The 27,810-nt window shown below is 39.8% G+C and overlaps 1 protein-coding gene across 1 annotated transcript in view; it reads right to left on the bottom strand.

The window, feature by feature from the left end:
* The window catches only part of lrrc7 (leucine rich repeat containing 7), a 38,078-nt gene extending 27,276 nt beyond the window's left edge, over positions 1-10,802 (bottom strand). Inside the window, exons 1-9 of the mRNA XM_041040426.1 lie at positions 10,667-10,802; positions 6,797-6,999; positions 4,179-4,296; positions 3,565-3,643; positions 2,340-2,429; positions 1,946-2,002; positions 1,495-1,558; positions 753-827; positions 444-588 (exon numbers count right to left, since the gene is read on the bottom strand). Coding sequence (XP_040896360.1) covers positions 444-588; positions 753-827; positions 1,495-1,558; positions 1,946-2,002; positions 2,340-2,429; positions 3,565-3,643; positions 4,179-4,296; positions 6,797-6,999; positions 10,667-10,802 — 967 coding nt within the window. The remainder of the gene's footprint in view (positions 1-443; positions 589-752; positions 828-1,494; positions 1,559-1,945; positions 2,003-2,339; positions 2,430-3,564; positions 3,644-4,178; positions 4,297-6,796; positions 7,000-10,666) is intronic.
* Between the last annotated feature and the right edge of the window lie 17,008 nt (positions 10,803-27,810).

The following is a 27,810-nucleotide window of genomic DNA, read 5'->3' as shown; positions in this document are numbered from 1 at the left end:
AAACCCATCAATGAGCCACACTGGCTGACATGTTCCTTCATTACCATGAACACTTCAGTTTATATTGAGTCAATCCCACATACAACATCCTGCTGCCATAAATATTCCCCAGTGAACCGAATGCACATTAATCAGAGCCTGAAAATAGTCCGAAACAAATATTAAATTTATTCCTGTTTGAGGATCATTTGCTGAAAACTACAGTGCTTGGCTGTTTTACTATATTATTTAGCGCTTTTCGAAAATCAAACAATTTAAATGTGACCTGTTTTAAAAGATTTGCATCATGAATCTGCGGGCTTGGAGCTGACTGCCACAGACAGGGGAGGAGGAGAGTCAGAAACTGTTGAGAGACAGACTGATGCAACGATGGTTTTTGTCTTTAAAGGGATTTGTTGAGTCTGTGAGTGACTTTATGTGTATGTGTGTGTGTGTGTGTGTACCTATAGAGTCAGGGAGGTGCTGCAACATGTTGGAAGATAGCAGCAGGTCTTCCAAGGCCTCACAGCCCGAAATTTCTGTGTCCAATGTCTCAATACGATTCTTAGCTAAGTCCAAGTATCGCAACTGACGAAGCTTCCCTATTGACTGCAGAGAGAAGGGCGAGGACAGAAAGGGACAAATAAATGATAGAATAAATAAATAAATAAATAAATAAATAAATAAAGGAACAAAAAATGTTAAACAAAACCAAAAAAAGAGATATTTCCTGTGTTGCTTTTTCACACTGTGAGAGCTGAACGTGTTCTTACCCCTGGTATAGACTGTAGAGAGTTGTTATCCAGCCATAGCTCCTTTAAGTTGTGGATTTGTTCCAACACCTCTGGCTAAGATGTAAAAAGAAGAAGACATAGCAACTTACACTGACCATATGCTAGATTAACAAATATGCAACTAGGTACCTGAAAATAAATATTTCAGTTAACATAAAAACAGACAGCGCTAATGTTAACAAGCATGAATCCAAAAATTTGCTTTACTGCATCCAGAGACCTCCTGCTTTGATTAAACTGTTGGCAGAGTGGGTGAGACTGGCAGTCACTCCCTCCATGCTTTCTCTCTTTTGGCAGGAAGCAGACCATACATCCAACCCACTCCTGTCATAGTCGACTTCCTGTCTGACCCTGATGTCATCTCCTGTCAGCCTCTATCAAGCCCTCTCTTTGTCCACCATGTCGTTGTGCCCCATTTTCAGGGTCCAACTGCTTCATCCCTACATGAGACAGTCTTGAAATGTGAACTTTGAAGGACGTGGCCCCTGAAATGGACACAGCATCTGTGTTTCTGACTCTCCCTCTGCCTTTAGACCCCTTCTTTTCTCCCTCCTCCTTTTTCTGTTCATTTCTTTACAAATGAAGATGTATTAACTGGTAATTGCACACATGATTAATGTTAAATATACATATATATATATTTCAACACTTAATATATTCTGTATTTCCCAAAACACAGCGACTGTGTTCATGTGCAAAACATGACAGCCATCCTTCTCACCAGTTCAGAGAATTCATTGCTACCCAGATCCAACCTCTCCAACTGCGACAGTCTGTGGATGGACCTGAGAGGAGAGGAAAGAAGAGGATGCAACACAGTGATTACTGCAACTGTTACATATGTACATTTTTCAGTTTTATATATATTGAAAAATTGGTCCTATAGTTTGGCTTTGGGATACAAAACAACACTAGAGTTAAGGATAAAAAAATCAAAGCTAAGGCACAAAAGCATCAAGTGTAATGTCTGCTCTAGCATCCGTACAGGAAGATTCTTAAAAAGAATTAATTTACAATATTTTCTCGATAATGTCATAAAGCATCTTTGTGTATATACGTGTGTGCAATCTGCAGAGCACAGAGATTACAATTCAAACTCTTTTAACCTCTCTTTATTTTATACACATTTGCAAGCACAAACACCAACAGACACATATGGCGCTTTGTCTTACTTTGGCATGGTTTTCAGGTGGTTCTCTCTCAGCTCAAGGATCCGTAGTTTGGAAAGTCTGAAAAACAGAAGGTGCAAAAACCAAAGCAAAAACTATTGTGTTAATTCTCTCTATAAAATGCAACAAATGTTAGTAGGAATGTCATGGAAGGCCACGTAACATGAAGAGGAAGTACAGGCCACATTTTATTCATTGCAAATCTAAACACAGCATCAAACCTAAAACAAAAGAAACTATTTCAAGGGGTGAAAAAGTTAATAAACCTGGACTAAGGGCCTGAAATATGTAAAAAACAAACTGCCTAATACAGTCACACACATGCACTCACAGACACACAAGCAGACACACACGCTGACAAGCAATGAAATTCTAATGATTGCATGCATCAGTTTACCTGCCAAAGTTAGCCGGCAGATACTCCAGGAAGGCATCATTTAAGAAGAGCTGGGTCAGATTCAGGAGCTGCGTAAAACCATCTGGGAGTCTGGAAGAGAGTCGACAGAGATGGAGAGGGGCAGAAAGGACGAAAGAAAGAAATAAAGAAAAAGAAAGAAAAAGAGAAAAAGAAAGAAAAAAGACAATAAGCAACATGTAAAAGTGTAAGAAAGTGAAAAAATGTGTGTCCTTGAAAGGCCTCAGTGGAATAACACAGACAAAGTTCCCATAACAACCCCTGCAAAAACAGCTAGCCACTGTTAGCCTGCAGATGACTCATCTCTTACACACATACACACAGGCACGCACACACACACACACACACACACAAACACACATACACACACACACAGATAAAGTAAAAGAAGCATTTCTGTCTGCAGCGTACTGTGTGTTTGAGTATAGCTGTGCTTCATGGACATTACACTGCCGACGGGAAAACAGCAATTACTAACATTGCACCTGATGCTCCAATAGCTTCATAGCAGAAAGGTAAACACCAGCACTTTACTGTAGTACTGTCGTTATATCTTCTGCTGGAGATCGAGCTAATAGGATACGAACACGGGGATGTACAGTATAAGGTTGTACGGTAGTAATGGATGCAGCCAACTATTATAAATTATTTAGCCCCTGGTGCTGTAAACACATGGATCAGAATATGTAAAAGCAAAACAAAAGAGCAGTGTTGTCTCTCAACACTAGATTGTGGCAGAGGAAAAATCAGCTCAAACATACATGGAAAATGTGTCAAACAGTCCATTAGATCATCCAGGTTCACTCAGACTGGCAGATAAAACCGGTGATATCAAGGAAAGAAGAAACTGTTTTTTCAGTTTCAATTGAGAATGGCTCTCAGTGAAAACAATAGTTTAAATTAAATGAGCGGAATTTAAAGATTTTGAGAGATGTTTATTTCTGGAATGATGAAGCCTGTTTTTTTTTCTTCAGGTTGTTCTCCAGAAGCTGTACAACCAGATTACACCTATATTTTTCTTTTTAATTTTTAAATTTTTTTTTGTTAATGGCGCTGTATGTCCAACCTGCAAAATAGCGTTTTGCACTGCAGAGAAACTTTAATGTTCCCTGCTGTCAACCTAAAGGCCAAAGTAATCCCATAGAGGTTCAGCTCTGCAGTGATATTAGTGAGCTGTGTTACTACATGGTGTGTGTTAGTGTCTTACTTGGTGATAGGGTTAACACTGGCCTCCACCACAGACAGACCTTTACAGCATTTTATATTGTCTGGAAACTCCTGGATACCTATTAGAGAGGAACACAGACCGAGGGAAAATGAAATGTGGTGATACAATGTGATGATGTATTTAGAGATGAAAGAATTAGTTGATTAATCTGAAATTATTTTGAAAATCACTTGTTTCATTTTCATGCAAAAATGTCAAATATTCTATGAGTCCAGCTTCTCAAATGAGAAGATTAAACAGACAGGAAATTATTATCTACAGAGTTTAGACAGCAACACACTTTGTCATATATATTTAGTTAAGCACTTAGGTTCTGAAAATACTGTGATTATAAAGTTTAATTCTGGGGCTGCCTCAGCTATTTTAGATCTGCAAGAAAACTCACAAGTGCTACGCTTTTTTCCTTATCCACTCAGCTGCACGTACTGTGTCTGAACAGATTATGATTGAAATTTTACGTAAATGACACATGGAAATTATCATCTTCTCTAATAGGCCTATCATTGAAATTAGCAGTTGAGACGGCTGGTAAGTTTGCAGTAGACCTTTTTCAGGTTGGTTCAGGTTGGATTGTGTTTAAACTACAATTTTACCATTTTTACTGATGTCCAGCTCTTTGAGGTTAACCAGGCTGGCAATGGTGGTGGGCAGGTTGGACAGGTCGTTATCAGGCATGCTCAGCTTCTTCAAGGCCTGGCAGTTGAAGAGTTGCTATGGGAACACAGAGGGAAAACAAAGGAATATTACAGTCTGTTGGCAAAATCACACAGACCTTTAACAGAAAGGTACAAAAGGACAAAGAGCAACAACGTGTGCAGGAGGCATGCACCACTTAATGTAGTGAAAAAAGCAGCGCCATTTCATCCGCATATTTCTATGAATAATGCAGAATTTATCTCCAACATACGGTGGCCCCTAAGGACAAAACACATACTAGAGTGAAAGCAAAAACATTCAGAGAAATGTGCCCTAAATTGAAAAATATTGCAAATGCCACAACATACACAAAAATGAAAGCACAGGAAATACAGAAATACAGAAAATACAGAAATGCTGTAAATACCAACAACACAGACAAATTCACAGACAAACAAAATGCTACAAACACTAAAACACATAAGTGTACAAAAACTGTACAATTATCAACAGGCATAGATGAGATCATTTTCATGTAGTGTCAGTTACATTTTTTTCCCATTTTTCAGTTGTGGATTTTTATATAAACTTCAGCAAAGTGCTATGTCTGCTTTGTCTTACAGTAGATGTCTGTGTTTAGAGCCTCATTGTCCCAACCATCATGCCATGGTTTATGGTTCAGTGATAAACACTTGACTAATAGTTTTGAATCACAAAAATAAAATTCTATCACGACCAATCACACATACACACACATTTCAACTTAAATGTCATTTCAGCAGGGTTGTCAGTGTTTCCTAACCTCCTCTTAAAGTTTATATTAGTTGTAAAGTCACTCAAACATTCACAGCATGATTTCCACAGCCCCCATCTGTTAGTTGTAAGCTGCACTAAGGGCAGTGTAACCATCCCAAGTATCACCAAGATTTCATCCCAGAGATGTGACACAAAAATGTGCACTATGTTTCACAAAAAAACAAAAAATCCAAACTAACTTCTAATAACTACCACAAACATATGCTCACTCTTCTTTGAAGAAATGGATTCCAGGCAGACATTTAAAGGATGAATTGGATGATTCTTTGTATATTTTATTGACCTGTCAAGATGTCGGCCACATTTATTCTGTTACATCGAGCTTTTGCTGTTGTCACAAAACAACAGGGCAGGGCTGCTCTGTGCCCACGGGTCAGGCCAGGCTACTACACTTAAACACACAATCACTTTCATACACACACACACTTAAGGAGCTCTCCAGCCCACTTACATGAAGGCCAATCACTCTGGCAGCCTCAATAGCTCTTATTGAATCTTGGCACACGCAAACATGCACAATGTCAAGTCTGAGCAAATTTTTTTTTTTTTTTTGTCAGCTGAAAGCAAGTTTGGCCTCCCACTTCCACCGCCCCAGTAGACTGTGTCCATTCATGCAGGCTATATTTAGAAATCTAATTCAACATCTCTGTCATTTGAACCAGGACAGGATATCAATAAAATGAGACAGCGCTCTTATAAACAGCACCTGTAATTCTCCTTGAGATGTTGGAAGGGCATTTTGTCTCATCACCGCCCACATGGAGGTTTTCTGAAAGGCTTCAACATTCTGTGATGCCACAACGTGGCCCTGCTGTGGCCAGGAAATGACCTCATCTCTCACCCTATGTTTTCTGTCAGTTGTTGCCAGTTTATCAGGTCCACCTAGCTAAAACTAATACAACTAATGCAACAGTAATGGAACAAACTCTACCTTCATAAAGCTTATAATGTTCAAAGATATAACTTGAGCAGATAAAATCATAGAAACACCTGTTAGTATATAATTCAATAGCACAACAAAAGGTTTCAGCAAAAACTGAACATTGTAACCTTCATGAAGGCAGGATTTATTTCAGGACTGTTGAATTAGACTGAATTAGTGGCATGTAAACACTATCCCTATGTTTAACTACAACTGAGGCTGAGCTGTGTCTGACAGAGCAACAAGATGATGAGTCTGAGATGTTGTAACATGGCAACTGTACAAAGGATATGTCCTTTTGATTTTGGCAGCGGTGCAGCTCTAGCGCCATCATCAGGCCAAACTAAACATTTGTTGCCCCACTAATGGTAAAAACCTCAGAATAGCAAAGCCGTTGCTCCATTTTGCATCCACCCAGCATTTGATTTCTGCCATGTAATGAGCAGCACACCTCACGGGACCAAAAAGAAGCGTGGTATTTTGAGCTTCAAAGTTTTATTCTTGATCTTGGAAACAGCAGTCAAATAATTTTCACCTCCAGGTACATTTACTAGCTATTCTGCATCTTTTAACCCTTTCACATGAACAATTCAGCCTAATCTTGAGGTGAGATTATGTGCTGCTGCTATTTCCAAGATCAAAACTGAACATTGCTGCCCAACATGGACAAGAAGACTGCTGATGCAAATTATGCGACACGACCAAAAGCTCCTTCATAGAGCTACTAAATGGACCTTGAGGTGAGGTATTTGGTCAAAAACTTTTTGGTATCTTTTAGAATAAATCTTTTTAAGTGAGTATCACTACCTGCACAAAATAAAATGCTGTTTGCGTTACCTTGGGCAGCTCCTCAATCTGGTTGGCATCTAGGTAGAGCTCCTCCAGAGTTCTCTCAAAGCTGAAGATTTCTTTGGGGACCTGCTGCAGGCTGCAGTGGGAGTAGTCCAACACTGAGATCACTTCCTCTTCACCACGGAAACAACGGCACGGCACCAGCCGGCCAATCAGCTTCCGCTTAGTGGTCATTTCCAGACACTGCACTATAGAGACACGAAGAGAGAGATGATGGATTAATTTCAGGCGGCTTGCAAATCATGCACATCAACAGATTTATTATATCTATATGATTTTTTTGCTGCCAGTCTTGGTTCATTTCATTGTATCTCTATGAATGCCATTGTCAGTTTGATCACTAAAAGATAAAGTGTAGCATCATATATGTTTCTGCTTCAGAGATTAACTATGAAACTGGCATTAAAATTCATATGTGTGGGATTTTCTCTAAAATGTTCTGAAATAATTTTGATAGCAGCCGTTTGAGCTGCATTCATTAATGTTGACAGATTTCTCTGCTTCTGATGAGTAATGCAATAAATAGATGCACAAAGGAACACATTTTCACAAACCACCAACTGCAATAATTTTCAGAACGTTCAGGGAAAATTTGTGAGTGTAATTTTAAGTCTGAGAGTGTTCATATAACTCCCCACACATGAGCGTTAAACTGACACTGCTCTGCCGAATCAGCTCATCGGTTGAGCCACACCAACTCTATGATTTGGCAAGTAGCCATGTCATTGACTGGCAACCTGTCCATGGTGTCTCCTGCCTCTTGCACATTTCATGCCAGGGCAAGTTCTAGACCCCCACAACCCTGCAGGTTGCAAGTAAAGCAGGTGAAGCAGATGAAGAGAATGAGTGGATGGAGTGGATGGACAACATAATCAAGAAATCAACTATAAGCAGTGGTATTTGCTGAGTGGTAGTTCTTCTCTGGTTTATTGATTTACCTAAGGCCAGCTGTTCTGCTACTATGTCACTTAAAGCAACACCAATGATCACAGGTAATATAAATTACTTCCTCTAAGAGCCCCTCCCCCCCAACTCACAGCACTTTCTATATATTGTCTTTGTTATTTTAAGAAATGTCTGTATTGAATATCTGATCCTACAGTCCAAGCAGGTCAACTTACACTAATAGCGCTTATCTGTCCAGTGTACTCTATACCACAGCAAGAAATATACTTGTCTCTGACTGCTGGAGGATGTCCATTTAAATCTCAAACATTATGAGGTTTTGGTCAAAGGCTTTAGCTACTGTTTAAATCTGTGCACAAAATATATTAAACTGCAGGGCTCAAAAACTGATAATTCAACATAAAACACACCACTATATTAACCGTAAGGATTTATTTTGCAAGACTGTACAATATAGCAAAGGGTCAATCTAGATCTCTGATTGGCTATTCTTTCTCTGGGCCTACATGTGATCAATCATGTGATCACTTGGGGGTTGCTCTTAGTTTGTAGCAGTTAACTATTAACCACAAGTGAATTTATCTTAACTATAGGTTTATCTGACTACAAACTTTAAAAGGTAATTGACTCCTCAAACACAGCCTTCTGTTTGGTAAATGGCCATGGTTTATTGGCACCGCATAACAGAGAAAAATTACAGCAGCCAGCAACTGTTGCAATACATATGGGGCCTGTGAATGTTTTTTTTTAAAAGCTGGATCTAAAAAAACTGTGAAACTATCCTTTAAGGCAGGGATAATGTAGGACCAGCATTAGTTTGACAGCTTCAAACGTCTGTCCTTTTTTTTGCTGCCAGGCAGGTGTAAAACCCAGGGCAGATGGGTAATACAGTCGTCCCTCGCCCACCAGCAGTTACCCAGCTCACAGCAGGCTGAGGCTCAGCCCTCCCTGTCACGCACGCACAGACACAGACACACACACACACTCTTCAAACAACAAGCCAGAGCCATATAATTAGACTGAATCCTTTGTAATTCTGCGACAACATCACTCCATCAGTCCATTACACGACTCCATTTAAGGAGCTAGGGGCTGAAAGGCATAAGTCGACTAACCATGGGTATTAAAATCCTTGAGAGAGGATTTATCGTTCAGCTTTATCAATTCAAACCCAAACGCTTACTACAGTCAATCTACTGAATCTACTGACAAATAAAAATGTTTTAATGGCAGGCCTTTCACACAGAACAAAGAGTGAATTTTCAGTTATTGGACTGCCATCTCAATTTCCTGTTTGATGTGGATGAGCTAAATCCAGCTGTGATGAGGAGAGGAGAAATGGCATAAGAGTATAAAAGGAGGTGATGAAAAGTTAATAGCAGTATAAAGAGAAAGACAGGAGTCACTGAGGTGACAAGGAGGAGAGGAGGGAGAGAATATGAAAATGCGGACATGCAAAGAACAGAAAGAGGGACACCAGGAGGCTCAGAGATAAGACCTGTCAGCTTTATCTGTATATAAACACACACGTGTCCAGCTTCACAGACCAGAGACCAAGTAGATTTGGAAGATAGACAGAGTGATCTTGAGCATTGTGAGGACACTATGTTATCTGGTCTAGTTTGTTGCAAGCCAAGTAAAATCAGATTAAAAAAAAAAAGACTACACATCCTCGAGGACTGTTTATCTAAATGGGTTGGACCATTAAAATCAATACATCCTTATCCACAGTCATGGTCAAAGCCGGTGTAATGAGGCAAACCGGGATTTAGAGTTTGTCTACAGTATGTGTAAACCTGGCAGTTTTCATGGTGCTCTCACCTTGGACCCCTGGTTCCTGTCAAAGCCCTCGTGTTCAGAGCTAAAGGTAACCCAGGGTTTGTTTAGGCCTGGGGAATGTGTGGGATTTCATCAATGAGAACTATACAGTTCAGATAAGCCTTTTCCCTTATGTCAGCAGGGTGAACTCCCGTCCCAGAATAAATTTTATTATCTCATAACTGATATGTGACATTAATTCATGAGAGCAAAACAAGATTCTAAACTGTTTTCAAACTCTTCCCTCTCAATGACTCAACTTTCCTCATTTCCAATATGTTGAGTATTTTTCTTGAGGTGTAAAACCAATAATCAGAGGCAGGAGTTAAAGGCCGAGTTTCTTCATAATTTACAATCGGAAAGATGAGTTATGTTGCATGGAAAACTAAAGAAGATTGTTGCAACTTGTTTAATTTTTGATGGGCTTGGGTTTGGAGACAGGTTCATTGTGTGAGTCAAAATGCTTTAACTCCATCCAACATCATCTGCACTGACAAACACCTCTATTCCTTTTACACTGTGGCATGTGACCTTCTCTTTGAAGATCACAGATCATTGAAGATCTTCTCTTTGAAAATCACATACCACAATAGTAGAATTGTTTGGGATTGTAGAATTACCCAGATATTAATGGTATCACATGTAGATTTCTTTTTTAGTTTATATGCTGATGAAGTTTTGGACTCTGTTATCTCTATTATACTCAATCTCTGCTATGGAACTTACATATTCTCAAGAATACAAGATATAGTGTCCAAGTGCAGATATCATTCAGATCACTAACATCCTCACGTGCAACAGCCTCAACAACATCAGCAGTTCATGGTAACAGTTTCCAGGCCTAAAGCCAAATACAACACAGAACGTTTACAGGTCACACCATCCTCCTGCCCTGTATGGTCTCTATCAGATCCTCTGCACCTAAGATGCTTAAACAAAGCAATGGAAACTATGCACTGTGACACCAGATGTTACTTTAAATAACTATTTTCCATTTGTTTTATGGTGGAGGACATATCTTACTCTGGTGAGTGTGACAACCTTTATGGCTTCAGCCAGTATTAATATTCTCTCAAATACACCGATCAGGCATAACATTATGACCACCTGCCTAATATTGTGTTGGTCCACCTTTTGCTGCCAAAATAGCCCTGACCCATCGAGGCATGGACTCCACTAGACCCCTGAAGGTGTGCTGTGGTATCTGGCACCAAGATATTAGCAGCAGATCCTTTAAGTCCTGTAAGTTGCGAGGTGGGGCCTCCATGGATCGGACTTGTTTGTCCAGCACATCCCACAGATACTAGATCGGATTGAGATTTGGGGAATTTGGAGGCCAAGTCAACACCTCAAACTCGTCGTTGTGCTCCTCAAACCATCCTGTTTCCATGAAAGAGTGTACATGGTCTGCAACAATGCTTAGGTAGGTGATACGTGTCAAAGTAACATCCACATGGATGGCAGGACTCAAGGTTTCCCAGCAGAACATTGCCCAAAGTGCATCCTGGTGTCATGTGTTATGCAGCCCCATACGCAACAAACTGCGATGCAATGTGTATTCTGACATCTTTCTATCAGAACCAACATTAACTTCTTCAGCAATCTGAGCAACAGTAGCTTGTCTGTTAGATCAAACCACACGGGCCAGCCTTCCCCTCCCTCATGCATCAATGAGCCTGTTGCCGGTTCACCACTGTTCCTTCCTTGGACCACTTTTGGTAGATACTGACCACTGCAGACCAGGAACACCCCACAAGAGCTGCAGTTTTGGAGATACCCAGTTGTCTAGCCATCACAATTTGGCCCTTGTCAAACTCACTCAAATCCTTACGCTTGCCAATTTTTCCTGCTTTCAGTGAGGTCTCCAATCAGCAGAGGGCGCACAACAGGCTCTCTCAGTTGTACATCAGAATAAGCATTAGCCATCTTCTCAATGGCTAAGTAAGCAGGCACTCTACATTAGCTTGGTGAAAAGGTACATAACTACCAAAGGTGTGAAAATTGGTTTAATCCTTATTGCGTCTACCAATCAACCGCTTGACATCACAGCCAAGAGCCAGACGGCCCAGTATAATGTCCCAAACCAGCAACACTGACCAGAACTGATAAAACCATCTACCATCCTATGACTCCAGAACCAGGGATCACAGCTTGTTTTCTTCCTTAATCCCAGTCATAAAGTCTATTTGTTTCTGTTCACTATATGATAACAGGTCAAACACATACTAAGAAAAATCTTGTGGTGAAGTAACTTTGAATAATTAAAAAATATATTTTAAGACATCCACTATGATCTGATATAAAAGTGACTCCTGTGGTTAATGATCTGGCAAAATCAATAGCATAAATATGAGCACACAGTCTGCTAAATAATCTGCTTTTATTCGCTACTCATACTGCAGCTGCTTGATTATGCCCTCACAGTCTATTGATGTAACAGCTTAAATATGCAAAGACAGAATACACTAAAAATAACAGCTATTTTGTCAAGAGAGCAGAGAGAGAAAGAGAGGACTGATGTTACCCAGCAAGTACTGCAACAGCACGGACAATGACAAATATTAGGAGCAAATTGGAGATTGTTTACGCAGGCACCAATGAGAGCCGACTGTGGGCAGTCACCTTCATGTCACAGACACCCCCAAGACTGAATCTATGGCTGGGAAAAAGAAGAGGAATAGGATGCAGACTATTATTCAGACTCCTCAAATATAAGGATTTCATGTCAAAAGACACGAAAGATGCTGCAACATGACCATTTCAACACAATGCACCAGAATTAGGGCTTTAAAAACTCATGTTATGCTCATACTCTGTCATTAATGTCATGATTTGTGGTAGAAAAGTCACCTAACTTTGAAAATATTTGATTTTATTTCCTGTTTCTGTTGTGTTTCTAGTGCAGTGGTTGACCCCATCTGAATGAATGAATGTAAGGGGGACACTGAAGTGTTTCCACTCCTGCAGAAAGAAAAAAAAAAGATAGGAAGAGTGTCAGGGTGAGTCGGCACCAATAGGGTGAAACTAGGAAGTGAGCGTGGTTGGCTGTGTTGGCTCTCTCTGCTGCTATGGAAACAGCATGACAGAGCAGACTGACGATGTGCAAGTCCCCCAACACACGTTTAAATAATTTAGCATTAGTAAAATGAGTATGACATAAAGAAAACAAAATTTGCTACTATAACACACGTACACGTGCTACACACACACACACACACACAAATCCCTTTACACGCATGCACACGTTTACACACAATGTCAAAGTTCTGCTTTGAAAATCCTATTCAAGTAAAAGTATATAAGTATTATCATCAGCACAATGTACTCAAAGTAACAGTAACAATAATCTGCATTAAATGGTCTCTGTCACATTAATATCTTCACACAGTGACTTTGCGGGGACTTAACTTCCTTTTGGGGACAAAAGGCAAGTCTCCATCACGTAAATCATTAAATTATAGAGTGAGGACTTAGCTTAGGGCTAGACAAGTAGGCGTTATGGTCAGGGTCAGGATAAGTCTCCAGGAAATGAATGTAAGTCAATGCAATGTCCTCTGAAATGATGTAAATGCGACTCTGTGCGTGTGCATGCACGCATCTCCTCTAGCAACTCTAGAGGGTGAATTCCCCGGGGTCCCATGACAGCCATCACTTCACGTGCAGCCTTGCTGTCACCATAGTAACCGCTGCCATAGAGACTGTCTCCCAGGAGCCGGGTGTATTTTTACTCACTCACTCTCTCTCTCTTTCTCTCTCTGTCATAAAAGAGAACATGCTGCACTCAGTGGGCGATCGCTCCACATTTGGCGACGCTTTACATAGACTCTAATATATCACACACCTTTATAGCACCTGAACAAGAGCTTTAGAGCAGCTTCTCCACGTCTCCCTTTCTCTCCCTTCCTGTGTTTTTGTAAAGCTGTGAATGCTGCACTCTGCAGAGCTCACCCCAGGCTTCTGCACTCGTTCACAATTAAACAGTCACACACTGTCACGCACAAGCACATGTGAAGCACAGACACACACACACACACACACACACACACATTCTGTGAAAATGCCCACATGCATATAAATCAAAGACAATACCAGGCACACACACACACAGACTCATTTAGTTAGCGAGAGAAAATGGAAGATCCTGTTTCACATCCCATCCACATTGTCAAACAAATCACTAAACAGAGAGAGAGAGAGAGAGAGAGAGAGAGCGAGAGAGAGACTGTAGTCTGTGGGAGGCAGTTAGCTAACTATCAGTCAGGAACAGCTTGTTCTGTCTTTTTACATTCATTAAATAACCACTTACAGCAGTAACCTGCTCCGGCACATGCATACAAACACACAGTGAGATTTATTTGTCTTCTGTTTTCATCCAGGAACGTTGACTATTAGAAAATCCAGGGTTTTACCAGTGATCAGCAGAAATATACCACATCAAAGTGTTGTCAGCAATCATATTTCATGCACTGGAATGATCAGAAAAAAATGGTTTTAAGTACAAGTGTATCTCTGGGGGAGCGATGGATTTGTATAATGGATGTTAAGTTTGACATTCAGGGTGTTTTGTAGCCTCACAGCCAATATAATCTAGGATATCCCCCAGTCACACTTCACATTAACAAGACAAGACATGAAGACAGTGTATAAACTAATAAATGTTGAACTTATCACTTCTTTATGCATACTTAATATGTCTTTATGAGCTGCTACAACAAATGCTCTTGGGTGCCAGTTTGACAAACATCCATCCAGCACGTATACCCACTTCTTCTGTTCAGGGTCACAGGGGTCTGGAGCCCATCACAGCTCACAGCTCAGAGAGACAGGATACACCTTGGAGAGGTTGGCAGTCTACCACAGGTTTGACACACACTGTATGCTGTGTATGGGTCAAACCATTCTCACTCACATTCACACCTACAGTTTAATTTAAGCTAACAAGCAAGGTAGAGCAATGCTTGAGAGCAATGACACACCTACAGCAAAGAGCAAGAGGCGGTGGAGATGATGCCGGGCAATTTGTTTGCCTGGAGTACTCGAAAGCAGAGAAGTCAAATTTGAATAAACTTTTCCGTAAAATGGAAGATCCTGTTTCACATCCCATAAGACATGTAAGTCTACAAAATGGATAATGTCAACTTAGAAAGCATCAGTTTCACATGATTACACAAGTGCCATGTAAAAAAAAAACCCAAGAGATTATAACTATAAAATAGGTTGCTCATGCCTTCCCAGTCAAGTCACTTTTATGGGTATAGCTCAATATCACAAAGAACATACAACACCCCCTGTCCTTGAACCCTCTATTAGGATAATGAAAAACACCCCCCCCCCCCCCCCCCCCCCCCGCCCCAAAAAAAAGAAAAAGTGAAGGAAGAGCAACAGAGGAGGCATCCCTCATCCAGGGCTGACAGGCAGTGTAGAGAGCAGAGTTACATAGTAAGTTTACACAGACAATCAGCATAACAACATTACACAACCCATATGAGGATTCTCTGATGTGACACCCCTATGATTAATGTCTGGTCAAGCTGAACTAATTAAAACATTTGGTTCATGTTAGGGAAAGACTTTGTATGCCCAACCGTCCACCTCAAACATCTTCTATAAGCGGTTTCACAGCTGTATAACAATACCATGTTACCTCTACCATTGCTACTGATGGAAATACTCGAACAATTCAGAGTTATCGCTGTCAGGAAAACACAACCAAGGAAGCATTTCAACAAATAACTAATGCTTTGTTTTTCCTGGTAGACAAAGTCTCAAACAAATTAATGTCGAATCACGGTCTGGGCGTTTTCACACTCTCAGCCAGTCCGGTCTGCTGCCACTGTGGCTCCAGGTGGCATGTCTGTAAAACTCAATGACCCTTATACCACCGACGCTAAAAATAACAATCGACTGACACAACAAAACACAGAACAGCTGACAATTCACTTGCACCCGAAATGTGGGAATCAATTATGCTCAGATGCATGAATGAACAAACACACAAATGCACCAAATGGGTCAAAAACTATTGTTACCTAAACTGAGACTCCAGCCACAGAAAGACCTGCAGAGATTTTTCAAAACTGACAAAGGTTATCCACTCTCACCCTATACTGGAAAAGTTAAGGAAACCACTGCATTCAGTGGCAAATACTAACAAATGACAGACTGAAAAGTTAGACAGACAAACAGTGGGACGTATAAATAGTATGCAATAAAGACAGATAAACAAGCAGCCAGACAGAGAAAGGCTGCTGTGACAGAAAGGCAGAAACAGCAGAGAGAGTCATGCTATCACACAGCAACATATCTGGGTTACTGCAGTGATTTTCTACCACACAGTGCAGTGACTCCACATAAACATTTGCCATTTTCTACACTGCTTGATCTGTCAGGGTCGTGGTCCACATAAACAGTTTTGATAATTAATTAATTATGTCCTAATATATTTGAGTATTTGCTGCTTTTTTCTGTTACAAATGATTGATTAAAAATTAAATTTTCTTTTCATCTGAAGCCTACAGTAAGTTGTTTCATGAACTAAACATGGATTTCAGTAAAGTACTGCATCTAAACTGTACTACTGCCATAATACTGAAATATTCTAGTAACTGTTAAGTCCAGTGGTTCCTTACCTTTTTGGCCTGCAACCCTTTAAAATAAAGCTATGTCTACTTGCAACTCCTTATCATCCCATACATAAGTGGACTGGTTATGAGCAGTTTAACCACAGAGTAATTACTGGATAGTTACAATTATCCAGTAAAAAATAAAAAAATAAAAAATGAAGGTCCAGGCCATTTCTGGGACACTGGGGCTGATTAGGGACAGTGGACAGTGGAGTTACCCTTTAAAGATGAGAGGTTAGACTTGTATAGCATCATGTGTTAAAGTGGAGTGGTGTCATTATCAACAGAAAGTCAACTGGCTGCTCACAAACATTTCCAGACCGACTTATTTGGTTTCTCATCTGAAGGCGTCTCTCGTCCAACTGTTCCTCAGTATCCGTGAAGCTCACAGAGAAATGACTTTATTTGAGCTTCTCCTCTCCTTCTGCCATGTCTCACTTTTCCTCTCTCTCCCCTGTTTCCAGGCCAGCCTTTTACTTTTTTTCTCCTCTCTGTTCTTCCAGGGTTGTGCTCATTGGCCCAGTTCTGCCTGAGACGCCCCGGCACATCTCCTTTTTCTGTCTTCTCCCTTTTCCCTTTCAGGCTTCTCTCTCCTCTCTCTCTCTCTCTCTCTCTCTCTCTCTCTCTCTCTCTCTCTCTCTCTCTCTCTCTCTCTCTCTCAATGCTCTTCCTCCGTCTGTCTCTGTGTTTAACTTTTTCTCTCTATCTTCCTCCATTCCACCCCCTATTGAGAGACAGAAAGGGAAGCCATCTTAAATTGAGCACAGTACTTTTTGTTTCCTCTTAAAGGGAGTGAGACACTCCCGTTGCGATTTAAATTGAGACAATTTAAATCCATTTCTGAATTTCAGGAGGTGATTCATTAGAAAGATAAACTTATCATCTTGTGTCTGAGAATGAGGAAATCTCCACAGACTGTGTTCTCTGGTCTTAATCATCGGTGTGAAAGGAGAAAGAAAAGAATAAGGTTTAATGGTGTTTTGGATGGTTGTTCATGAAAGATATGAACACTGGCACATATAAGGAAGAGTTTCAAACTTTTCGTAAGATGTTAAGACTTTTCTTTATTCCACCTTGACCCACTGAGGAGGTTCAGGATGTGGATGTAGTTACACATACAAGAAAACAAAAAGAAACTTCTACCTGCTTGGATCTCCTGCAGAAAGTATGAAGTCTCAGAAAATAATCACGTAAATTCATATGAACGGCACAAATTACGGCACATCTAAATATCAGCAGAATACATCATGAAACAGAGAAGACAGACAAAGTGGCTTTTAAAGTGACTGTTGATGTCAATGTCAGTCAGTGTGTGGGCATGTGAGTGTTTATTTTTGTGTTATTTAGCTATTTATTTAGGGTCACCTTGGCATGCTGGTGTCCCAGCAGCTCGTCCAACACTAAGAGCCAGAAGGAGAGGAAAGTGGAAAGAAGACACACACACACACACACAAACACACACATGCCTATTATTACAGCGTCATGCATTTCAGCTTCAAACTGTTGACCTAGAAGCTTTGAACTATTCATAGATCATGCTAAGAACAGGGCGACACTTGTTATTAAAAGTTTTAGGTTAATTTGATTTAACATTTTGAGGCCCAAATATGAATTCTCTGTCCTAGAGGTCTGACCTTCAATGTACCAGTTCATGTACAGTACAGTAAAGTGTCACCCATATGTAAATCTGGCAAAGGTCAAGTTTGCCAGGTGGGTCTCAGTCAGGTGGGTCTCAAAATCCAAGTGGTTAAAACCAGTAGGCTTCCAACTTGAATTCTATCCAATCAGTTTAAATTTTTAATATATCCTGTAAATACAATGCTAAATACAATGACAGTTGCTTATTTACACATCTAGCAGATATAGAGGAAGATTTGCATTTATTTAAAGTCATGTTTCCGGTGTTCATTCTCCTTTCTAGCTCTGTTTTGGTCTACAGAGGGAAATGCCTTTAGCTGCTAAATTCTCCACTATGTTCACCAGCCAGTCACTAACTTTGTCTGTCTGCTGTTTGGTGCTGGGTGGGTACATCAGATTTATGAGAGCATTTTTTTTTTTTTTTTGGGCATGATGCCTCTGGAAATGATGCTGGTAAGAGCAGAGAGAATGAACCAGCATAGTAAAGCTGTGGGCCGTAAAACCAAAACAATGAGCTGCAAGATGTTAAAACGCTCCACAGACCTGAGGGGAACTGCTGAGTCAGGTGATAACTATTCATGGATTCAACTCCTCTTACACTACACATGGTCAGAAAGGTGAAGAAATCCCTACAGGAGATTTTCTAATCTTTTTTTTTTTTTGTCATAAGTAAAAATTAGAAAGCATTACTCAGTTCCTATATTTAATCTCTGGATGTTTGCACTAACCTTCAACCTGACCCTGACACTTACCCCAGCCTTAACCTTGTAATGATTTAAGCTTTAACAATAAAACCACAATTGACTTGAGATGCGCCCCCATATGTGACATTGTGTCCAGTTTTCTTTCCCCACAATGTGATGAATACAGAGCACACAGAGTCCTGAATGCAAGAGAACGATTCACCTTCACCTGAAAAACTCTCTCTGTACACACTGTGAGACCTGCTGCTATCTGGAACAACCTCTCTATCTTTCTGTCATCCCCCCCTCTCTCTCTCTTTCTCTCTCCTTCTCTTTCACTCTGGCTGGGAGTCAATCTCTCTTTTTTACTGCCAGCTGATAGCTGTGCATGACTGTCTGAATCTCTATTCATGCGTTCACTCCATCTATCACCTGCTGCTGCCTCTGTCACTCCTCTGTCCTCCCATCCCCTCTTCTTCCTCCCCTCTCTGCCTCTCTCTAAATGAAAACAGATAATATGATGTGGCCTTTCATCTGTGTATTGACACCTTTCAAGCTTTCAGCCACTGTCCATACCAGTCTGACTGAGGTTAATTCAATACCGATGCACATTGTCTTCTGTAGGAATCAAACCTATGACCTCTCAATTACAGCAAAGTCTCTCTTACCATGAACTCTACCCACACGTTTGAAGGGTTTTGAATGTTTTCCTCACCCTGCATGACAGCCTCGATTTGCATAAACACCCTTTAGTAAGTTTTATCCCTAAAGCCTCCCTTAACAGTCTATGAAATGTGCACTGTGAGCAGTTGCTATGGTGACTGAGGGACTCAATTGCCCAAAATTACCATAAAACACTAATTAAAAAGCCCTGGTTAAGAGCACCATTTTGACAAGCTTTATGCAACACTGCTGAACCAGACCCTCCGGTGAAGAAAATGGGCTGTGAATGGAAATTATTTCAAAATGTACCGTGTAATCTAACCATAAATGAAGGAATCTCTGTCTGTTTGCCTGTCTGTACTTTGATTTTCTTGACAACTACTCATCTGATCGACTTCGAACTTTGCGAGTGTATAGCTGAGGGGCCACTATAATTACTGGTCAACACCCCACTTGCTTGATGGTGACAAAAGTTGCTGAGCAATGCATCTGTGTGAAATGTATGTTTGCCAAGGGTTTAAGAGTATACAAATATCTTGCACTGTACCTTAGGACAATATAAGCAACACAAAAAAATAAAAAAAATATTTAGAAAAATACAAACACTGAACAGTAGGAATGGATGGAAAATTTACATGAAATACATTTGCATTACATTCAGTCAGTAATCTAAAAACTAAAAGACAGTATTTTAGTATTGGTTCAGCTTAATTACAAAAATGTGCTCACATGAAGCAACATTATATCAGAGCTCAAATCCCCTGTTCTCTATGACTGAACATGATCATATGTTGACAGTGACAAAAACATATCTTGCATTCATGTTGTTGGCTGTGAATCTGCTGCAAGTTGTTGATAATGAACTGTGAGGAAACCTGACTTCAGTTCAACTCAAACTGCCCACCTAGCATCACGTGATCCCCACTGCAGTACGCTTGACACTTCAAACAACAAAAAATAGTAGCGCAAGTACAGTAACCAGGATGCCCATCCAGAGAGCAAATAACAAACTGCGGATTTGCTTGAACATTATTTATCAGTTAGTTATTATATCATTTTCCTCTTGTAATGCATTTCCTGAACAGCTGATGTGCGTAAACCTGTGATGATGAACATCCAGATGCCATCGGGGTGTAGGCTTACTGTACATACAAAACAATAGGTTGTGGTGTTTTCATTCTCATCATATGCCACTGGTGTGTGTGTTGCCCCATCTGTTATTCATACTTGATGGTGAGAGATAAAGATCTTCCTTTTGTTTTCCTTTTTTCCATGTGGCTGTTTCCAGAGACATGATACTACCCTACCTGCCCAGTGTTGCTGTAAAATACGTCCTCCCATAACATGTAGATCCATTATGAGCGCTGACTTCTCATTTATGTCCACCATACTAATGTTGCAACACATATGGGCTGGCCTAATCTGCGTGATATGGTTTGGCTAACATTCATCAACAGAATATGAAACTGAGAATTTATGTTCTGCATGTTATGTTCATGCCAGGAAGTTCACAACAATTATGCGGGTCACAGCACTGCAATGCAGGTACAAATACCTGTAACCTCACACCCCTTGTATGTAACACCTGTTAATTCACCTGAGGGAGACCTACACAGGACAAAAGCTCACAGGAAAAAAGCAGTCACTACAAAACCACTTTCATGAAAGCTGGAATACTGGAGAGCTCATGCATCTTCTTACTGATCATTATCATCATTGTTTCACCTGTAATAATGATAATAGTCTTTATGACACCACGGTACCACCATTCACCATCACTTACTATCAGTACAAGCAGTCACAGCTTGTTGCAGAGCAGAGTAACCACAGACACCTTCCCTGTCTGGACACAGAGGGAGACAGGAGGAGAACTGCCAGAGCGAGGAGGCAGCTCTGTGAGAATACACTGGTGTGAAGCCCACTAGTCACGACACAAAGCCACTCTGGAAAATGTTTTAACACGATGCCATTGCCACAGCGACGTGGGCATCACAAGGCAAATTCAGGCCAGTCAGTCAAGGGTGAGACACTTCACTCCCACATACCTGGGTACCATCTAACTTCACCATCACGATTCACAGCGCTCGCAAATAACATTCGTACAGATCAATTATTGTTGTTGTAGAACACCTTTTCATACTGAAACGAATGTTACAGCAGGAACATTTAACTTTAACTCTCAATCTTCACACTTGAGTTGCAAACGTTCTTGCATACAAAAAGGAACGAAACGTCACTGCCACAAATGTGCTGCACACAGTCTGTACTTGCTATTTGTCTCTCCCCCACCCCCTTACCTCTCTCTGTCTCTCTGTCGTTCTAGTTCTAATGGTTTTAAAACCAACTTCCTTATCTGTGGTTTAGACTTTGAAATTGACTCCTTCATTGAAGAAACAATGAAACAATATACCAATGTGGAGTAAAATGTATAGCTGTAAGTATGTAATTCCAGTTTGATCCTATGTAGTTATGATATGAGCAGACAAAGTTATAGGGAAGGTATATCATTCAACTAGATGATAACAGAACACAAGGTGTTGTGAGATAATTAAAAGAAAAACACAGTTCTACTTGTTGTATGCACTTGTATGAAATACTGGATGGTCATTATAGTGAAACATTTAAGACATTTTAGAGGGGAAACTCATTTTTTTGCATAAGGGCTCACAAAACAAAACTGCCTGTGAAGGGATTATAATTTGATACTTCTTAAATTTTTAAAGGGGCTACAGACCAAAAAGGCTGGATTAGGGGTCAGTGGGGTTACAGTTATACCCCCAAATTTAAGATAAAAACGTTATTGTAAACGATGTATAAAATTCAAATACATCAAACCACTCCCCTCTTCGAAACATGTCTTCACCTAGTGCACAGTAAGTAGGTGCACAAGTCAACAAGCACACTTGTTAATAAGCCCTGATGACTGCATGTTTAAGACATCAGAACAAGCTGCCATGCTACAGCTGCCATACAGGCAGACATATGGACACCTATAGAGCCCATACGACCTGTGGGAGCTGGCCTACATAAACTCATATACTGCACACTACAGAGAGAGAGAGACAGTCAACAAGAGGAGGAGAGAGAAGGAGAATGTAGGAAAGAGTGGAAAGAAGAGGGGAGTCAATGATGCATTAAGCACACAAGCTTAGATTCACACACGTGTCTTCTAAACTTGTGAGGACACTCAGTGACATAATGCATTGTAGCCCCTGTAACCTAAACCTTAACCTTAAAACTTGCGATTAGTTGTGTGGCTTCTTGTGTGACGTATTTCCGGTAATTGTCAGTCCTCAACTGTCTGTTAAGATCACAAGAGTGTGGGAGTTTTTCAGAGCTCACTGGGACACACTTGGGTTAATGAGGACATCATATCCTGCCAGCAAATGCAAATACTGAAGATGGCACAATTGACCTCAGAAGATTTAGTGAAACAAATAAGTATCAACCAGACAGTAAAAACACTCGTGCAGGAGAGGAATACAATTAATAAAGACATTAAATTATGTAGAAGGCCCTGTATACAGAAACACATTATAATATTCTGAATGGTTTCTGTCTGATAAAATGTTTTAAAGAGCAAACATAGTTTTTAGTTTTTCAAAACATTTGATAAGAGGATATGATATTTAATATTCATCTTGGCATAGTCATATATGGGCTATTACTCGAATCAGTCTAATAAAGAAGAACAGATTGTTAGTGTTATGTGAAGACCGTCTGCTGATTGGACATGAATAATATTCATGCTGAGTATAACTTCATGAACTTCACCTTCTTTGTGTCTGTTGATTAATGTCGGTCCTACAACCAGTACTTGGTTAATAATGAAGAAAGATCCTGATCTGGTTTAATATAGAAAAAAAGTTCACAGTGATTTCAGGCATTTAACAAAGACCCTTTCCTTAACCTTGCTGTTTAGAAATGTAGTGGTATTAGTCATTCTAAATAAAGAAAGAAAGAAAGAAAGAATCTTCTATCATCTGCAGGCACTTAAAAGCTTTGGTCCTTAAGTGAGGGCACTGGGACAGAGGCTAAGTCTTAACCTTCAAACAGTCCTTTGAAGAAGTGGGGGACCTGCCAAAATGTCCTCACAGTGCAGAAATATATTCACTGAAACTGGCCCTCACAAAGATAGCAATGCAAGCCCACACACACGGATTAGTTAAATGATCGAAGGAAAAGATTTTCAGAGCTGGAAATCCAAGTGTTGAGACTAGAAAAGTCAGAGTCAGCAATCCTTTCTCTCTCTCTCTCTCTCTCACACACACACACACACACACACACATACATACATACACACACATGCAATTCATAGAGTCACATGAAGCTCCACTCACTCAGTACAATCATACACATGCATGAATGAACACTCACTAGAGTCTAGAGTGACATGATATACTGCACACACACACACACACACACACACACACACACACACACACACACAGTTCTGAGGTCTCCCCTCAGTCACGTGCAGTGGTCTATTAACATTCTCCACACATTGGTGCCTACAGTGAGCCTGAGGACTTTGTTCAAATGTAAAGAAAAACTGTCAACAAAATTACCATACCACATCTCATCTCAGAGATGAACTCATGAACAAACTAAACGATTCAATGGAGCATCATTCAGATACTGTTTACTGAGAGAAAATATGATGTGTTACTTTTACATAGTATGCTCTGTGTAATATTGTTTGTTGCATTGTAGTAATGAATGTTTGGCATGCTTGTATGGCTGTAGTATGCTCTATGGGACATTTGCTGACAGTCTGTGCCTACAAACAATGTCAAAGAGCAGTGAGTGGTGCCAAAAACACCATGTATCATTATAGACCATTATCTCTTTTAGTCTATTATAAAAAAAAAAATGAACCCATTTTGACATTAAATTACAACAATAGACCTGTTTCTGGAAGACATTTTGACCGATAGCACAAAAAGCAGGTGGAACTAATGAATGACTTAAATAATGGCTGTTTTCCAGTTAGGTGGAATCCAGATATTATTAGTGTTATTAGTCACACATGCGAAAATGAATGTGTCTGCCATGAAAAAGGTCTTTTGGGTGAGGCGTTTATTCTTCTTTATATATCTTTATATGTAAGCTGTGTAATGTTTTGAGGTACTTGTACTTTACTTTAGTACTTGAGTATTTCCATGCATTGCTACTTTGTACATTTGAACCATGCGATCCTGTGTCAATAGCTGTAGCAGTGATATGGGGATCCTAATATGCTTTGCACAGATAGAACAGGTGGAGAGAGAGAGCTTGCATAGACAATGTATAATTTGTCAAGGTTGTGTGAAGACTGAATGCAGTACACATCTGAACACACCTAAAATAGTTCTACCAAGGCCAAAGCCCTGAGACTGTGTATTTTAATAAAATTAAATAAATAAATAAATAGAAAATCACAAAAAAAACACAACATGTTTCATTAAAGACGAAGATTAGACTTTAATAATCCAACATTATCCCCACCTTTACTAGCAGTAACATATAGGTAATGTTCTGCATAATGAGTACGTTCACTTTTGGCACTTTTAGTATATTTTAATTCTATTACCTTTAAAACTTAAAATTCTGAATGCATGACTTTTACTTGTATAACAGAGTATTTCTACACTAGGGTATAGCTACTTTTACTTAAATAAAAGATCTATGAGAGCACCTCCTCCACAACTGCATAACTGACCACAGCAGATGGAGAAAGTTGTGTCATCCTTTTGACTTTCCTTGGTGTCAAAGCATTAATTACTGGCTAATTTCTTTCCTATGATCATGCCAAGTCTCCATTTCCTCTCCTGATCCTGGTGTGAGCACCTTATTTCTGGCAAAGCAGGCGACCCCACTGTTCCCAGTCATATAAAAAGCAGTTGTGAACTAATACTGCCAGCTTGCAGAATCTCAGTGAAATTAACATAATTTACAGCCATAATATTCACACAAATAAAAGCAGCTGTTGGCCAAAGTTTAAGCATTAAACTTTTCTGTCGATCCCACACACAAAAAAAAAAAAAATGCTGCCAGAAATACTCACAAGTGCACCATAAATTCTTTATGGATTTATGTCTTCAGTAAGAACATATAGGTTGGGACTGAAAGCCACAGACAGGCTGGAGAAGTCACAAAGTATTGAGAGACAGACTGCAATGAATTTGCAATGTTGGTTTTGGTTTTGTTGTGGGATTTGTTCACAATAATGAAAAACAAACAAAAAAGTCTCCTCCTTAAAGGAAGAAACCTTAATATATAAAAGTATAGATACAGTCTCATTGAGATGATAAAATGCTAAAAAGCTGTGAACCTGTGTGGACACTGAGACTACCATCTTTCAGTCTCATGTCTGATAGCCAGTGACAGCTGAGATGAGACAGGCGGAGCAGGACAGGAGGCAGATGCTGTCGACTTAGATTGGTCAACTGCTCTCACTTCACACCCATTCTTCCTCTCTGCGTTTTAATCTCTCTGTTCACTCTGCTGTTCTGCTTCTTAAAAGTTTCCCTGTTGAGTCACAATATTCTAAAAATGATAAAGAAAACTGAGGATACTACTAATGCTAATCACATGTTCATTGCAATCACGTGTGTCTGTTTTTATGTTCTGCTTTTCTTTCATCTCATCTGTGTTCTTCCAAAAATAGCATGAATAGATGTTGTGGTTATTTTTGCTACACTGAGATGCTTATTATTATTAGACTCAATGGGTTCAAATTACCTCCATGCTAAATGCGATGAGCCTGAAAGGGATGAAAGGATTTTAAAGACTCTAACAGGGGCCTTAGGGTCCCTCTCTCTCACGTTCAAATATCCCGATGTACACGAGTATAACGAAGGGCCCAGGCCTTTGTCCCATTAAGAGGAGAGTGGGTCGCCCACGACAACACGTGGACCAACCAACAGAGGATCCAGACAGACCTGCCTCCTCCTCCCTTCTCCTGGGAGACTGTCACACTTTACATCCCTCTCCAGGAATTACTGGATCAGTTTGGACTTGTCATGCGTTTTTGGGAAGCCAACAATTTTTTATTAGTACTTACACTGTAAATACTACTGACTTTTGTAGGGAAGAAACACGATGGACTACGGCCAGTGGTGGATAAGATTAAAATATAAAATCTTAATTTGTAAAGTCGCTTGTAACTGAAGCTGTCAAATAATTGTAATGAAGTAAAAAGCACAATATATTGGTTCAAACTACAATGGAGTGCACAAAGAAAAGTACAAGTTACGAGTACCTGAGATTTGTTGCTAAGCACAATAATAGTGTACCAACTTCTGATCAAGTGATACCTCATTCTCTCTCTTTACTAATGTTCTGTTCTTCTGCTGTAATTTTTTTTGTAGAGCAAAAAAAAAAAAAGTGCAAATATTGATTTGGTGTCCTTCACTGTGATGACTGGTTTGCCAGCTGCTCACAACAATGATTTTTAACAATTCTGAAATCTAACTGAAAACACAGAACATGCTAAATTGATCTTTCAAAGTTTGCTTTTTTCCCCAGAATGTATTGTTATTAATGTTTTTGTGGAAAATAAAAGAAATTAAATCTGAACTGTAGTGTCTCCAAAATAAAACACACTTAATCACAGCACCAAAAACAGCTTGTGATATTTTTATATTTTTTAAGATACAGGGATCAGGAAATAAATTACTCTCTTTTGTTAGAATCATTCACATCTTTTTAGGAGCTAGCCTCAAAAGCAGTTATTTTTGTGACTTAATTTGATATCTATTGTAAGAGAAGACACAGAGCTTGTGGTTCTTGTTGGACACAAATATGGAATAAGTCAGCTACTAATAATAAAAGCTGTAATAAAGCCAGTCTAGACTGAAATCCTGAATTTTACTGAACAAAAGCTGCATGCAAGTCCAGGTGTGAAAGATATATTCATTCAAGAGACATGTACAAGATGTGTAAAGTATGAGGTGTCACTCTTTGTTGGCCACGATGTGAGTTGTTGTGTTATGGATTTGTGTGCATCACACTGATTTAATTCATTTCCTGTCACTCAACATGGTAAACCCTCAGTGAACGTACTAAACTACGTGTGACAAATTCTGGCTGAGGAGGCTATAAGGCCAGAATGTCTGCAGCTGGTTGCAGTAGAAACTGAATATTTAGATTTAAAATATTTTTGTAATTCATTCAGATATAATAATTTAAATACTCTATTAGGAACCACCTCCAAATCCACATACATACAATACATACTGACAGCAGAATACACCAGAATGCCTGACTTAGATTGATATGACGACTTGACATCTCTGCACTTGTTTGGGTTGTAAACATTATGGGAATTAAAAACATCATAGGTGCAACAAAAGAAGAACCTTATGCTGGGCCAGTTACCACCAGCTTGTAATGGTGGAAACATGGAAACATGGAGACAAAACTAAGGCACACACACACACACACACAAACACAAACCTAGCAAATTCAGCAGAAACACAGGGTCACACTGTATGACAAGTGTGAAAGACCCAACTATCCACCCACACACACACTGAGCCTACAGCATAGTGTGAAACACCTTGCGACAGTCTCACCAGGTTGTTCAACAATTGCATGGACCTCTATGGGTTTTTTCCCCCAAACTGTTAATTTGTTCACTATCACAATGCAAGTACAGGTAGAGCCACTCATATTATGCACATCC

This window comes from Toxotes jaculatrix, chromosome 6 (assembly GCF_017976425.1).
Source record: "Toxotes jaculatrix isolate fToxJac2 chromosome 6, fToxJac2.pri, whole genome shotgun sequence".
Lineage (NCBI taxonomy): Eukaryota > Metazoa > Chordata > Actinopteri > Toxotidae > Toxotes > Toxotes jaculatrix.
This window is presented reverse-complemented; position numbering and strand designations above follow the sequence as displayed.